Here is a 16,415-nt window from a genome sequence, read left to right as displayed (position 1 = left end):
ATAACATATTTAATCGCACTTTGCAATGCACGATTTCCTGCTATCCTGATTACACTAAGGCAGACATCGGAGCTACGTTGCTAGGAAGCTACGTCGGAGGCAAATTTCATTTCAAAATACATTTGCGCTTGAGGGCAATTTTTCTTTTTATTGTTTTTATTTATTATTTTTATATATAGATAGAGATGTAGATAGACAGATACACAGATGGATAGTGGTGTAGTGGTAAGACTCCACGCCTTTGGAGCGGGAGTCGCATGTTCAAGTCCGACCTGGGGAAAACAACTAGTAGCTAGGGAACTAACTAGGGACTGCTCTCACGGCTAGAGGTACAACACACATGCTACGGCAAGGGGGAGCCAGGACGCCAGGTCAGGGGGGAGTTCATCTCCCCCACCGAAGATTTATATAGACGGATCAAGTGTGATCATGTCATGGCAGGAGAATAAATAGAATAAATCATTAACAAGAATCAGGAGGCGATAGAAGGAAGTGAAGTGTACTGTACGCTTCCAGTGGCCGACGAGAGTCACGTCCACAGTTCATCCAGGATGGGCAGGGGTGTTTCTGGTCTAGTACTAGTCTTTAAGATATCAAGTTTATAATGAATGAAATTATTATTATCATATAATATTATAAACTGGCTGAGTAGTATAGACACATAATAAATCCCCACAACTTATTTCAATTTGAGCTGGCAAAGATCAAAGAAAACTGTTTGTTTGCTTTCCATCCCAAAGGCAATTTCCCAGAAAATCTTTTCTGACACCTTCATTGGTCATGTTGCATTATCTATGTCAGCATCAGAGAATCATTGCGAGCCACTTATATTTATGTGTGTAATATAAATTAAACTAAACGAGGTTTAGTTACCTATGTGGTCTACTCTTTATCTAAACTATCAACACGCATCTATTTATACTCTTCGTTTGTGTGACTTGTAAAACCTTTTATTTTATTTTGTGTTGTGTTTATTTTAGTTAGCAGTAACGGCCTGTTATCAGACATCTTGTGAGACTTGATCGATGAAGAAGAACTCTGAACCATTCCTCCAACTGTGCTTTCAGCCTTGTGAAGCTTCAGGTCAGCAGCTGCTCTCCTGACATTCTCCTTCTGTTAAAGTTTCGAGTTCCATCTTTGATTAGTAGCTTCAGCGAGGTGACCACAGCCTGAGCTACCAAGCAGCCTTGAACCACAACGTTTCCTCTCAACATGCTTCACAGCATACACTAAGGCTTGTTTTTGTTGTGCAGTTCCTGTTTTTCTTTGAAAAAAACAAACAAACAAAAAACATCGTCATTGTGCCAGAAAATGTAAATGTTACCTCATCTCTTTTCATTTTTGAAAGCAGTGGCCTGCTTTGTGGTTTTGTTGCATTAACACGATTCTTACTTTGTGTTTTTCTCACAGTGAACACAGATTGTTGTAGAGATTTTTGCTGGCAATTTCATGTTACTTTTGGGTTGTTTTTACCCATTTTCAGGACTGAACAATGCCCTCTTACTGTGTTGTTTGCATGATGCTCACTCCCAGCGGAAACAAACTCCCCATTTAATGGATGGTTTATTTTATTATTGTAGAACTCAGGGGACCCAGGTCTTCAAAACCTCTTTTCAGCTTTGTGCACATTTATAATTCTTTTTCGAAGGTCCTTTGAAAGTTGCTGTGATCGAGACACGATTCACACCCACCAGTCTTACTTTAGAGGATCAGACTCTGTCAATAGAGACTCTATATGTCTTTATTTATCGTGAGTGGCACCTTTACAACCTCCAATTCAAATCTCACGTCTTTAACTGGAACACCTGACTTAGAGTAGCTTTTAGAGAAGTCATTAGCACAGAAGGTCATTTATCTTTTGCAGCCTTGACCCTGAATGGCTGTAAAAACAGGAAAAGTACAATCTGCTGGTTGCTGTTTGATACAAACTATGGATAGTTTGGAGAGAACTAGATAAGTTGTTCTTTCTCACAGGCAGTGCAAAGTAGGATAGTCTGCTTGAGACACATTCACACTCCTGGAAATACTTTATGTGGCTAAGGTGAGTGAGCTGACTGGATAGTGTGTGCATGACACCCTCTCTCGAGTGGTAAATGCACTGGATTATTAGCTGTGATATTCCCATATCACTGCAGTCTGACTCGTATTATTAAACTGGAAGGTTCAATTAAATTAAATTCAGTTTTCTTTTTAAAGCACCAAATCATAAGAGCAGTCGCCTCAAGGCGCTTTACATCCTAAGGTAGAGACCCTGAAGTAACACAGAGCAATCAAAACGACCCATTTTGAGCACGCAGTTGGTGACAGCAGGAAGGAAAAACTCCCTTTTAACAGGAAGAAACCTCCGCCATAAACAGGCTCAGGGAGGGGCAGCCATCTGCCTCAACCAATCGGGGTTGATGGGAGGAAAACACGACAAAACATTGGCTAATCTGACTGTTTTAAAAATTTCAGTGTTTTATACAAAATTAAACGAACTGTAAAGGAAGCAGAAGCTTGCATGCACTACTAAATTTATAGTGCTGCTTTCTTACAGTGACAGTGAATTTTCAAATATACTGGGCTAGCTGGATAAAGTCTGCATTTGTTTTCATATTTTCCTGTGTTGGGTTTAGCAGTTCTGTGCATGTGTGAAAATGGCTTAGTCTACAGTTGTGACTGGGATTAGATGCCATGAGTAATAAGTACAAAAAGCTTGATAAATTTAAGCTCTTTCTAGCAACTGGTCTTTCTCGTCTGTGTGGTCTGCACTTACACTGGTCCGGGACAGTTTTTAGGCGGGTCCATTCTTCCCCCATTTGTTACAAACTCCAGCACTTCTTGGTTACTGCGGCTCGGATATGGCATGTAGCCCAGCGAGAAGATCTCCCACAGCAGAACCCCAAATGACCTTCGAGAGGCGATTGATGAGAAAAAAAAGATTAGTTGGAGGGAGAGAAAGAAAACGAGTGGCGCTAAGGACAATCAAGTCTTAAATTACAGGCATCATCACCGCTGAAGTGGTGAAGGATGAGAGCAGAGGACAAGTATGAGACGGAGTGAAATGCAGCGAGGGTTCAGCAGGAGGTGAAAAAAACAGACAGGTGTGAAACTCTGGAGGTGAAACCAGTGTCAGTCTGAGAGATGCGTGCAGGGTTCTCACCACGTGTCTGTTTTAGATGTGAAGATGCCCTCCATGAAAGCTTCAGGTGGCATCCATTTCACCGGCAACATGGCACGCCCACCCTTCCTGTAATAGCTCGCCCTGAACACACAAACACATGTGGTAAGGGACATGCTTGCATAACCGTGTGGTTAATAACGGCTCAGAGTATTAAAAAAAAGGTGAAAACTTCTCAGATCCAGCAATTAATTCAGTGTTTTTCAGCAGCTTTATCGGAGCTCTGATCTAGTCGCTTTTTCAGCTTCCTTACATGTTGCTGTGTGAGACCTTCTAAGAACTCCTTATCTCGCAGAGAGGAAGGACGCAGATTTCTCGCCGGGCCGACCCGAGCCCCGTCTGAGCCATTTTTAATGCTGCCTTGCCCTTTGCACTGCTAGAAAAATAATCAGATGTGTGCTGTATCTGATCTTTGGTGCTGATACCGGTCGCCGCCTGGTTTATCTCGCCCTGCCCGAGATGCACAACGAGGACAGACGTGAAGTGGCTCCCATTCGGCTCCACGTCCGTCACGGTGTCCACAAAGAAAAATGGACATGTGTCAGGATCAAAGTTAAGTGGTGTCAGCTCCTGTCGGACGGGGAAAACTTTATTTTTGGCACCGTTTTCTGTTGCGGAGGAGTAAATCTGTTTGCCCCCAGTAATACTGTCATAAAAATATCAGCGTATTCCCTAAGCACTTGTTCATAAACATGGCAATTCTTGATAATAAATGAGACTGTGTGACTGGCTGGGTGGTTGCCAGTTCAAATCCCTGGGGCCTGAGGAGTAACGCTCTTCCTCTGCTGAAAACAGCAGCTGCTCCGCTGAAGCTGCACATGGCTGCACAGGAATGAATTGTAATTACAGTGGGCAGCTCCCAGGTGTAACTAGTGTTCCCTGGTCGAACACATAAATATACAGAGAAAACAAACGCATCAAAAACAGGTGATAAAGAATAAATAGACAGTTGTAGTTTGGATAAATTATGGGACAGTCTCAGGAGCCTGAGCTTTTTAGATGCACCATCTCATACCTGTGCACTTGGCTGTATGTCCTATATTTGTCTTTAGGTAAAGTGGACAAGTGCTCATATCCAGCTCCAGATCTTCATTTTTGAAGTCAACAACAGTAGCTTTGCATGATTTACTTCAAAGCACTGATAGTTCCAAATAGAGATAATGTATCTTATCCTGGGCTTCTGAAACAAGCTAGCTTCACTCCTCTCCCTTTAAGCCAACTTTTTTCTGATTGGCTGCTGCTTGAAAGCAGAAGATCTAAACAGTGTGTGTGTGTCTGAGCTAACGTGGGCACACCCAGAGTTGTGTGCAGCCCGACTATATTGAAGATATCCTCAAGAGCTGAGAGAAGAAAAACTGTCTGAACCTGAGCATTTACAGCAGCTTGACGCCTTTTGGCTCACGGGAAATACTTTTACATCCACCAACTTCATCATTTTGAACACTGGGCCATAATTAACATCCAACATTGGAACGGCACATAAATATGTGATGGAAAATAAGAAAAGGCATAATAGTCCCGCTTTCATTTCATGCTCTCCTGGGGCAAAAATGTCCAAACTTCTGTTAAAAGCTACTGCTCTGTACCTACTGTATAACCTGGAACTGACATTTAAATTAAATCCAAAAATAATATGTGATGAGTGCCAAGAGGCTAAAACAGAAGTAAAACGTGCAATATTTATGCAGTATTAACAATCTGCAGCCAAGGCCCGGCCTCAGTTATTAAATTTTGGTCATAAAGATGGAGTTTCCTTTAATTACAAATTCAGGTGAGAGCGTTAATAGACTGCTGCATTTCCTACAGTATGAACCCAGGGCAAACAGCAAGAGCCAGCACTCATCATTTACTTTAACTTAGCTGCAGCTGCGACTCTTCAGGGGATCCACGAGCGGAGATGAATATAAATGATATGCAGACAGATAATATGGTTAAAAGGGAAATATAAACTATTGGCATAAGAAGTTACCCTTGAGGGAAATTACACATAATCAATGAAGCAGAGAAAACAATCACTAGTGAAGTCTGTTTGCTTGACAGATTAGCTGAGAGCTACACTGCAGGGCAGACACTCAGATATGCACCCAGCGACTTAATCCATCACTTAAAATAACATGCCCCAGTCAGTGATGGGAATCAGTTACCAGCCCCATTTTTAGGCCCGCAATTACAGGATTGAATCGTGCTACCGTCTCATTGCCCTCGCCGTCCTCGGTACCCCTCTAATTTTCTTGTCCATCCTAATAAAGAAAACGGTGAGCGAAGTGGAGTGGCCTCTGTAAATAGATGCAGTAAGACCAAACTGCTGCAGGAGCTCCTGTTATTCTCCTAAAATGTCCTTTTTTTTGCCGTATACTGCGTCCACCCTTGATGACCTCTGCAACCGAAATAAATAAATGCAGATGAACCGAACTCTAATTTTCTTCCGCCCTGTCGGTTGTCAGGCTGTTAGAGAACGCTGAATCATTCTGAGAAAGATTGAGGGACGGTAACATGTAGAACACGAGACTGATAATCCCGCTATCGGTAGATCAACCTCCTTTTCAGCACAGGGTTTATGGACATATTTATTACTCCTGCTAACACCTCCAACACTGACTGAAAGCTGAGCTGCAGATTAGGGAGGCTTAAATACAGTCTCAGGAAATCTATAGCTCAAATGGAGGTGTTTTATGTTTATGTGTGAGCAATTCTGTGTGCAAGAGGGGAGCTGCAAGATAGAGAAATATTAGAGGGAAAAACTAACAGTAAGAGACAAAGGCACGGAGCGGGCTGTGTTGAATGGAAAGTAAGATAGTTGCATGCATCTAAGGACACAATGGTGGAGGCTAATGTTTGTGTCTGTGGAGCTGGATGTCTTTGTTCTGCTTTTATTGTGCGCCTGCATGTGTGCACGCCAGGCTGACTTTAATAAATACAGCCTAGAGTCGTGCTATACAGCTACTGTTATTAGACCCTATGAAAATATGGTCATTTAAGGCGAAACAGTGGATTTCTCTTCATACTGGCAGCTGTTCACCTTAGGATGACGGCTGTCTGCCAGCTATTGTCTACCCAGCTTTTTATTTACCACCACATCACTGGTGTGCAGGCATGCGTGAAAGACTGTGTGAGTGAAATTCTGCAAGTGCAAGTATGCCTGTGGCTCTATCGGAATATAAAAAGCTGACATTAAGCCATGTCCTGGTGCCTCACTGGGGGCACCTGTCCCCCTGTGATCGCCTCAAAAGAACCCCACGTCGCTTGTCACATAGCAGTATGGCCACATCATGAAACGGCAAAAATAACGCACCAGCAGCCTGGTAGCCATGTGTGCAAAACAACCCGCCCTCTCTCCGAACACAATAACAATAATAATAAAAAGCCCCTGCACCAGAGCTTCAGGCTGAGAGATAACAACAAAATCGCAGTGAGGCACCTGAAAAACTGACATCAGCAATTAAATCAAGCGTTCCTAAAGTGGCTCCCCGGGGATATTGTGCAACAGCTTTTTCCGGATGCTCTGTGAGTGACTTTGCTCTCGTGTGACTTTTCATCGCATGATTCAAAAGCGCTGCGCTGATCTAGCTGAATGTTGTGACATATTTTCCCTGCTCTAATTTCTTACCAGATGAAAGGCTTGGGAGATTTCCCTGCTGGATTGTGCGCTCATTTAAATGGTGTCACGTGAAATAATGGTAGCTATATTAAAAAAAAAGGGATGATAACAATGACTAAAGACGAGCTGGTCTAGATTAAAGAAAGCTTCAGTGCAACAGTATAATAGAGGATAAAACAGCTGAGCTGCAGTATTTACTGGGTAAAAAGTCCAGGACAAAAACAATTTCAACTCTTTTTTTGTTATAGTCACACAAGAAAGAAAAAACTTTTATGCATCTATGACCTGCATTGCACATATTAGTAAGTGAGAAGAGGTTTCTCCACCAGTGCATACAGTCTTGCTGTTTGCCAATGGCATGCAGCAACTGCTTTCCAAGCAAACGTATCCCTATTTCTAAGAGCAACGGGCATCTGAGAAGTCAGCAGCCAGTCTGCTCAATGATTTTCTGGAAAAAGCTACACGACTTCCTTCCAGTCCTGTCACCCGATGGAAGCAAAGGTGTGAGAAGTGGTACTAGGTTAAAATCCAACGATTGCTGTTCAGGTCTTCCGGTCATTCTACTCTCTGATTTTTACTTGTCATTAGGTCAGAGTTGTAGACTGTGTAAAAAAGAAAAGTATGATCTTCCCCCACATGTTTGTTTCTCTCCGTTTGGTGTGAGCTGCATCCCTTTGGACTTTATCTGGATTCCAGTTCAGCTGAACCTAGCCAACTGGACCAGAATGTTCTTGCCCGCTGCCACTGAGTTGCGTTAGTATTGTACCTGTAAATGTCTCGAGCCATCCCAAAATCTCCGATCTTAGCCACCCGTCCCGGTCCTTTGCAGGTCAGAAGGCAATTCCGTGCTGCAATGTCCCTGAAAGAACAGAAAAAAACACTTTCAGGTTATGTTGCGCACATACATGGACTCATGCTATTAGAAATCTTTACCCACGAACTTCAGGAGAATCAGGTGAGGATAGCTTTCTCACATCTAACACACAGCAGGACGCTTTACACAGTTCTCACTGCTGAAATACTCTGTGGTTTCAACGCAGGTGCTGCCTGACCCGTTGTGAATTCATTACCCAATATACAGACTTTGTGCTTGTGGTACTGGCAGGTTATAGACTGTTTAATATCCAATCCCACTGTATTGTACATTTGTATTCTTACATGCTGTGCATGTGTGAAAACAGCTTAAGCCTGAATTATACAGCACGACAAGGTGAATACTGATGCTCGCAAAGCTCCTCTGCTCAGAAGTTTTTCATACATTTGCATCTATAACATCTCCATGTATGAAACACCTACAGATGCTCCCTGTTGGATCTGAAGTTCACTGTAACTACCAAGCTGCCCCGGGCAAGCTGGCAAAGTGTATAGTTTCCTATGACTCTGCCCACATGGTGGATCCAAAGAAAAGATTGAAATGTATGTGCAGGCTGAGTGGGTTAGAGGAGAAAATTCATATTTGCACTGTTCTGGGCCAGTTATTCTTTGAGCAAAAATACAGTAGTTCTCACGGCGTGCTGTACTGCTGTCTGGGGAAAAAGGAGCCGAGCCCACACACTTTTCTCTGCTCCCCAGGCATCTAACTTTCTCAGCATCTTAAGAAGTGACGTAGCGCACTGCTCGTCTTCACACTGCAGACAAGTGAGCACCAAAGGCCAATAAACAGCCAGACTTTAGCATCAGAATAACATTATTTGGCGGCGCTGATCTCAGACTAGATCACGAGACAGGATACGGCTGGAAACCACCAGCGATAGAAACCACAGCACCGAGCTCTGTGTGTAGACACAAACGCACTCACGCACACTGTTTTGATGTTTGGCCTCCAAGCTCAGATGAGAAATGACACAATGAGGATAAAGTAATGGTTCAGACTGATTTAAACTGAGGGCTTTTTAACCACTGTACACAGCTGCCCCACTTTGGTCCACCACAAGAGATGTAAGCTAACATTATAAAAGTATTTCATCGCGTTAGTATGAAACACAATAAAATCCTCTCTAGGACATCAGTTCCACTTTCTCCAAGTTTCTTTTAAACTTTATATTAAAGTAGTCAAATGAGTGTCACTGTCTGTAAACTCGGATATAAAAAACAGAGAAGAGAAACTTCCTCCATTTTCTTTTTCAGGAACAAGAGGTGAAACAATTAATCCATTTAAGGTCATCTAAGCCGCTTCAGGAAAGCTGAATAATTTCTATCGTAGCGCGACTCTAATCAGCGGGCGAGAGTGCACGCGCACACACACGTGTGCACACACAGTCATGAGGTGCTATTACTAAATCCAACTTGCCTTGTTTAATGGCTTGGAAGAATTCATGGAAAAGATTTGCTTTTGCTTGTAGGCGAGGAAGAGTCTTGAAATGCAGCATACTGCTGTGACAGACTGTGGTCTAAAAGCTTAAGGGAAGGACACAGATGTGTTGTACGCGCAGCACAGCGATATGAGAGGAGACTGTTGTTAAAATATTATTAACCGGCCTTATAATGTGAACCTTATTTACAGTAAATTTTCACTGCAGCTTAAAGACCCATTTCATAGCAGCACTTACAGAACAGCGCGTTAGCCTATTTTAACACCTGCGGTTGCACGAAACTGCCCAACTCCTCAGTACAGTGATAATTTTCAGGTGGCTACAATTGCCAGGCCGCTTGTAAAATGAAATAACCAAAGAGCACCACTGCACCATCCACTAGCCATAAAATGGAAATAAGCAGAGAAACACACATAAGCTGGAGTAAGTCCTTCTCAGATAACATTAACCCTGTGATTTAACCTCTTGGTGAACATAACAGCTCTTCATCCAACCCAATAAGCCCCGAGAGAAAGCTGCTTTCTTTTTTCAGAGTAGCAGCCTACTTCACTCGCATGCCCTTTACTCACCCCCAAGTAAACACGCTTCTATAAAAATGAAATTAGCCTCAAGGACAGCGTTGGGGGGACTTTTAATACAGGTTCAAATGCAGAGAATCAGGTTGAATAGAAGATCACGAGGCTCCGGAGAAGAGTCGGCCATTAGGTGGATTGATGGAGCTTTACTGTACCGCGGCGGGGCAAACAAGGTTTAATAGGCCTCGTCTGTCATTGGCCAATCCCTGGGAAGTCAAAGGCAGAACTCAGGGAAGGTGGATGTGCTTTAATTGTCCTGATTTGATTGCAGAATCAATTTTGACCTTTTCTCGTATTAACACGTACTTGACTTTCCTCGTGCGCGTCCACGAAGGAGAGTTTTGTAAGTCGGGTTCAAGAGAGGGCTTTTAAAAATTCTTTAGCCACATCATGTGGTTCACCAGCCACTGCGAATATGAGCATAGAAGGGGCATACTGTTGACTTGCGCCTCGGATACAGAGCGTAAAAAGGCAAGCCGGCTAGCCCATCTGGCTGCTCTGATACTAAACTCATCACTTGTCCTTTCTGCTATCTCAGGGAAGGCAAAAGGCATACTGAGTCCATATGTTCTGCTTGGACAGATGCAGTCAGTTCATTATTCTGAGTAGATGTTAGATGAAGGCAGGGAACTCTGTTTGTTTGAATGCACATTTGCATTCCATATTTATACAGTGGCATGCATACCCATATGTTCTGCATATTGTTCATCTGCCAAGGCAAAAAGCCGAGGCGGGGGTTTGTGATAGGTGCCGTTTGTTTGGCTGTCAGCTAGATCACGCAAAAAAACCCCACCAAGACGAATTTCATGAAACTTGGCGACCGGGGGAAAAGAGGGATACATTAAATTTTGATGCAGATCTGAAAACACTTTCTTTTAAATTGTGAAATACCGTACTGACCTCAGTGGATGAGCTCCCCGAATATGTCAGTCTGATCGGTTTTGCTAGGGAGACTACAGAACCACTGAGCTCACTGTATTCTTTCATAATAATATGCTCCATTTATTTTTGCCAACGCAAATTTGTTTTTGCATAAGCGTATGCAAAATGTGCAGCCATCTGTGAGGTACCTGTGTATAAACTGGTTCTCCTCAAGATACTGGCAGCCCTTAGCGATGTCTCTGGCCACATTGAGGAGGTCCACCATGGTTAGGCTGGATGGTTGATCCTGATCAAACAGAGAAAAGAAAAAAACAAAAACTGAATCTGGGGCTGAATCACGAATAGTATCTTTAAGAGTTAATGATCACTATATTTTTTATGATAACAATCCCTTTAGCTCGTTGCAACAAACTTACCATTCTGGTTCAACCTCACAGTAAAAAAACACTCTAAAAACACAGCAAAAGAGACTAACCCATACTGCCCATCACAGATTTATCTGTATTGGCATATGCATTGTCAGAAATGCACCGAGATTATATATATAAATTACTCATCAGCCACTTTGTTCGTTAGTGGCAGACAGGCTGGCCTGAGTATTTCAGAAACTGCTGATCTGCTGGGATTAACCCTCACAGCTGTCTCTGGGGTTTATAGAGACTGCTCCGAAAAAGAGAAAATATCCAGTGAGCTGCAGTTCTCTAGGTGAAAATGTCTTGTTGATGCCAGAGGTCAGAGGAGAATGAGCAGACCGCTTCGAGCTGATAGGATGGCAAGAATCTTCTCCAAGAACTATTTGTTACAACCAAGGTAGAAGAAGATGCAGAAGTGAATCTCTGAAAACACAACATGTCAAACCTTGAAGCAGATTGGCCACAGCAGAAAACCGTGCTGTGTGCCACTCCTGTCAGCTAAGAAAAGAAAACTGAACCTACAGTTTAATTACCATTGCTTTTTTTAGTCTGGAAATGTGTTCACACTGACAAGTACCCAGTTGTTGTACTTTAATAACTGTCAAAAACAGTAAAATACTTGCACACATCAATGAAATCTTGGCGAATAGTGTAAAGTGAGGCTACATCAGCAGAGTTAATGGCAATGCTGACGCTAGCTAGCTTACAACGAAAGATTTTCTTCTTTCAGACACTGAAATTACAGGTGTTGTGACATTGCTTGTTGTACACAGGTGTTACGTTTTCACTCAGTGTAGAAGAAATGTGTATTAGATGAGTGGTACCGAGTGCATTGTTCACTATTGGACGTTGCAGTCATCGTGTACAGCTTGGTGTGTTCAACTTAGCTACCCCGTCAAACTTCAAGAAGTACACATGTAAGTGCTTAGTTTATATAGAGTCCAAAGTGAGACATGATAGCGATGTTAGGGTTAAGTGGCTGCAGAGCAGGTTTGGAGATTAAAACAAGAGAATAAATGCTGGATTTCATCAGGTGAGCATGGATGTAAGACCGAATCAATGCACTGTGTCATGTGATGTTTAGGCGCTTAACGCATACAATAGTACATTTGTGCATCTTACCCTCCTGAGACCCCGAGTCCTCACAAAGGAGCTTCATTTTGCTCAATAAAATGTTTTAGACTTTGTTAACAATAGTGAACTTTTTGTATTATCCTGTAAAATTAACCCACATCCACTATTAAAAAAATACTGTCTGTTCACATTTGATGCTTAGTTTTTACTGTTATCAGGCCCAGTAAATCCCAAACTGGGGTCTGGGTCTCAGGAGAATAATGTGCTATGTTCACTTGAGTGCCAAGCAGTAGTGTGTCTCACCAGCCGGGGTCTGGTCTCCCTCAGGAAAGTCTTGAGGTCCCCTCCAGCCATCAGCTCGAGCAGGATGAACCGGGGCATAGCCTGCAGACTTACTCCTATACAGCGCACAATGTTCTGGTGGTTGAACTTACTGCAGCGACACAGCAGAGAAACACAGGTCGGATTTCTGCTGGTGCTGTACGACAGACTGAATTTTGTTAATGCTTAAATAGCTCTTACCTGATGATTAGAGCCTCCATGAGGAAGTCCAATTCATCCTGCTCAGAACAAACCTCCGGAAGAGTCTAGTTTAAACGGAAACCAAATCTCAGTGCAACAAATGGTAATAAGCAAGCTGTAATTGGCTTCAAATGAAATTGCAGTTCTTTGTGTGGCACTTAAGGCTTCAAGCTTTACAGCTAAAATAAACCTTTTTGCAGACGGGTACAAAAACTGCTCTGGTCTCTAGAGCCACTTCCCTCCCGTCATGACGCCTGGGGAGAACTCCTTTTTCAAAATAACAAACCTGTTTTATCTGTATAAAGGCTAAAGGTTGGAATTATTAGTGGCCTGGACATTGTGAGCGACAAGCGGGTTCTGATTAAGCCGCTAGCAGTCTGCTAGGCTTCACCTCAGCTAATTGGAGTCATTGAACTGGACCTCTCGACTGCGTTTGTGCCGTTGGTGCCTTTTGGAGCATTTTTAATGTAATTATCACACAAATAATATGGCTCACTGTGCGGTTAAGAGACCATCCAAGAAGAATGTGCTCCAGCTTTGGCGAGTGAAATTCTAATATTTCATTAGTCTGTTAGCGCTAATTAGCAGCAATCTGTGTATGAGTATGCAACCATCTATTAATGCATATTGCTTACCAGGCTCACTGTGTCAGCTGACAATTTAGCACTACACCCACTCGTCCAAAAATACTTTGTTTTGGTCCAAAACAAACAATAGCTATAATGCTACAAATTGTCACTTTTGAATGGAGCTTTATAAACCAGCTGGTGGTGTCCCAATGGGTATATCCATCTTTTATAAAAAGTCTGTGGTAATAAGTGTTGCATACAGTATTTATTATATTTTGTATCTTGAGCTGAATGATGCTGAATGTAGAGCAGTGAAAATAACTGTTACAGTAGTTCTGTTACAAAGCTTTTTGCTGAGTTTCAAAACAAGCATTCAACTCTGTGATCGCCGGAGAGACGCCGCACAAACATCCATCACATGTAACCCCACTATTACTCTTGCTTCATGACTCACCTTGACTGCAACTTGCAGTGGACTTGGTTCACCTGGTATCCCCACTGCAAGACCTTCATAGACCTCACCAAAAGCACCGTGACCTAGACCCCTGCAAACAAACAAGCAAATAACATCCAGTTTAACAAAGAAAGATTTAAACAAGAACAGTGCTGACACTTCTAAACTAAAGACGCTTGAACAAGGCAGCAGAAAGACACATCCTAAATAAACCTTTGTCCAAACATCGATTACCTGAGGAGCTAAGCACCGGGTAAACGAGTGGGAGTCATGTAGTAAATCAAAAAGAGTGACTTCTTTCAAACACGGTGGTTGAGATGCTAGTCAGTATTCTAATTTAGTGGTCTGACAGCTTTTCAGCCCACAAAGAAAAACAACTCTTTATCCTGTTGCAGAAGTGGATTTTAAAATGAAAATGCTGCTTTATAGTTTCCATTTTTTAAAACAGTTGTTTCAGTTGATGTGACTCTCGCATAACTAGATGAAATAGATGTGTCATGAAAGTTAAAAAAAGGAAAAAACTATTAATGATTTCAAATGATTAAAAACATCAAATGATGAACTGGTAAACTCTAAACACAGAGAGAAGATCATTCTGGAAAAAAAAGATTTTTCAGAAGCTCGGATCCCTGCGGTGAACACCGTGAGACGTCACACTATTAATGGTGTTGCCTCTCACACCGTTCTCCATTTTTGAGTCTAACATAAGTGGATTTCCACAACTATTTTGTAGGACTGACATCTTCAGTAATTGCACATCAGCCCATCCCTGCCCCACAGTAGTGAGATTACTTGAATCTTTTACCTGGTGAGAGAAATGTTTCGCCTTGGCACTTCCTTCAGGTCGTTGACCGAGGCCGTTTTGCCAGCGAAGCAGTAGTTGGGGTTGTAATCCGTCATGATGGTGGAGGCCCGCAGCTTACTGAGCTTGCAGTCTGGACTCTGCAGCTCCAGCTGAATGGACTGCAGCTCTGTGTGTTTACGCCGATACACTGGTGACATGAAAATAAAAGAGTTTTGTTCCACTACTGAGATATCGACATAATAATAATAATAAAAAATAAATAAATAACAAGTCATAAGTTCTTTTTGTAAAAAATTACTAGTGGCAGCCAAAGCTCACAAAGCGGAAAGCTTTTCCAGTTATTACTTCTCCAAAGAACACAAAGCTGTACAGCACCAGTCACTTAGATAAAGCCCACTGTGTCCATGAGCATCGATTCCTTTCTATCCGATCTGAGATTTGTCCAAAATATCAGAAAGAGCATGTTTTAGATTCAAAGTTATTCATCCACTGTACATGTGCACCTGTTAGATACACGAACACATATAAAGTGCATAAACAACAATGGGCCCAAAGCATAAGACCCAAAGAGCTCACATCTTTTCCCTCAATATTGCAAATGCATGCACCTCATTGAGAACAGCATGAAGTATGAAAACTCAGCTCTTTGTTTCTCTCTCACACACCCACACACAGCAAACTTCACACTTTTTAGTGCTAGAAGCCTAAACCTGGACTGTGAACATATTAGTTTCAGGGACAATCATTTGTGTGTGTGCTTATGTGTGTGTAGGGGAGTTATTTATTTACCAAGTGCTGTCTAATGTACGAGTGCTGTCAGCTGCTGGCTAAGCAGCCATCCATCATTAGCGTGTTTCATTCATCAGAGAGGTTGTCCCACACCTCGTCTGCCCCTGCCTCGTCCACTAATGTGCGTTCAAAAGTGTAGGTGGGAGTCTGAAAATATGCGTCAGCCTGCAAGTGATGGCTCAATGAGCGTATACTGTATGTCTGGCGGTAATAGTCTGAAAGCAGGCGTGCAGAGGGATATTTGTGGTGGCTACGAGGCTCACCTCCCATTCTGAAAACAGCCTGCTAAGGGCCATTTAAGATGGGCCAGGGACCACTGGAGAACTTTCATACAGGGTGAAAATGTGTTTTTTTCAAAATGTACAACAAACAAGAAAAAAGGGTGATCAAAAAAACATGTCAAATGAAAAAAAGAAATCATGTCGGGTTTACATTTGGCTTTAAGCTTGTATCCATGAACCTCTGAACCGCATCCACCATGTAGTGAGAACAAATGCATGGCGTACAATCCTGTGGCTTGCTAACTTGAGGTGCCAACTTCAGGCTTAGACATTATAGAGGAGAGGAACAATATGGCTTATTATCAGTGCTCGCTAAACCGTGCATCTCAAATAGTACGGGGGCGCATTAGTGCCTATGGAATTGGCAGCTTGCTCATCTGGAAAGGCACAACCAATACTGAAAGGTATCAATGAGAGGAAAAAAGAAGTCTGCTCCCATCCAGACTTCATCAGGGAAGACCTTAATATTTCAGCAAGACAATGCTAAACAGCACGGTGCATCTATTCCAACAGCATGGGTTTATAGCACAATTGCCCAGCTGCTGAACTGGCCTTCCTGCAGCCCCTGAAAACATTTGGATCATCATGAAATAAAACATGCAACAAAGACGAACAGGACTGTTGCACAGCTAGAATTCTCTATCAGAAAAGAATGGGAGAACATTTCTCTCCCAGAAGTCCAACAGCTGCTCTCCTTAGTTCCCACATGTTTATGGCCCGTTGTTAAAAGAAGAGGGGGATGTTACCATGGTAAACATGTCCCTGTGGCAACTTTTTTTAAGACATGTTGCTGCCATTAACTTTGTATATTCTACTGTAAATAAAATATGAATTTATGAGATTTTCAGTTTGTTTTTATGCACATTTTGCACAGTCCCAGTGTTTTCTGGAACCCTAACCCTCTCTCACAATCTCCTAATAAAATCTGTAATATTTAACAGAGTATGTTGCGATGTGGTACGACTGCGTATAACTAGTTCA

The 16,415-nt window shown here is 42.4% G+C and overlaps 1 protein-coding gene across 5 annotated transcripts in view; it reads right to left on the bottom strand.

The window, feature by feature from the left end:
- alk (ALK receptor tyrosine kinase) overlaps positions 1-16,415 on the bottom strand; it is a 482,106-nt gene that overhangs the window by 4,230 nt on the left and 461,461 nt on the right. For all 5 annotated transcript variants that reach the window (XM_025900878.1, XM_019349050.2, XM_019349049.2 and 2 more), the window contains 8 exons: positions 14,365-14,551; positions 13,560-13,650; positions 12,537-12,601; positions 12,318-12,447; positions 10,716-10,813; positions 7,525-7,617; positions 3,143-3,244; positions 2,756-2,890 (listed from right to left, as the gene is read on the bottom strand). In XM_025900878.1, the coding sequence (XP_025756663.1) occupies positions 2,756-2,890; positions 3,143-3,244; positions 7,525-7,617; positions 10,716-10,813; positions 12,318-12,447; positions 12,537-12,601; positions 13,560-13,650; positions 14,365-14,551 (901 nt within the window). The remainder of the gene's footprint in view (positions 1-2,755; positions 2,891-3,142; positions 3,245-7,524; positions 7,618-10,715; positions 10,814-12,317; positions 12,448-12,536; positions 12,602-13,559; positions 13,651-14,364; positions 14,552-16,415) is intronic.

The sequence above is a fragment of the Oreochromis niloticus genome, linkage group LG19 (genome assembly GCF_001858045.2).
Source record: "Oreochromis niloticus isolate F11D_XX linkage group LG19, O_niloticus_UMD_NMBU, whole genome shotgun sequence".
Lineage (NCBI taxonomy): Eukaryota > Metazoa > Chordata > Actinopteri > Cichliformes > Cichlidae > Oreochromis > Oreochromis niloticus.
The sequence above is the reverse complement of the archived record's forward strand: the minus strand, read 5'-3'. Positions and strand labels throughout refer to the sequence as shown.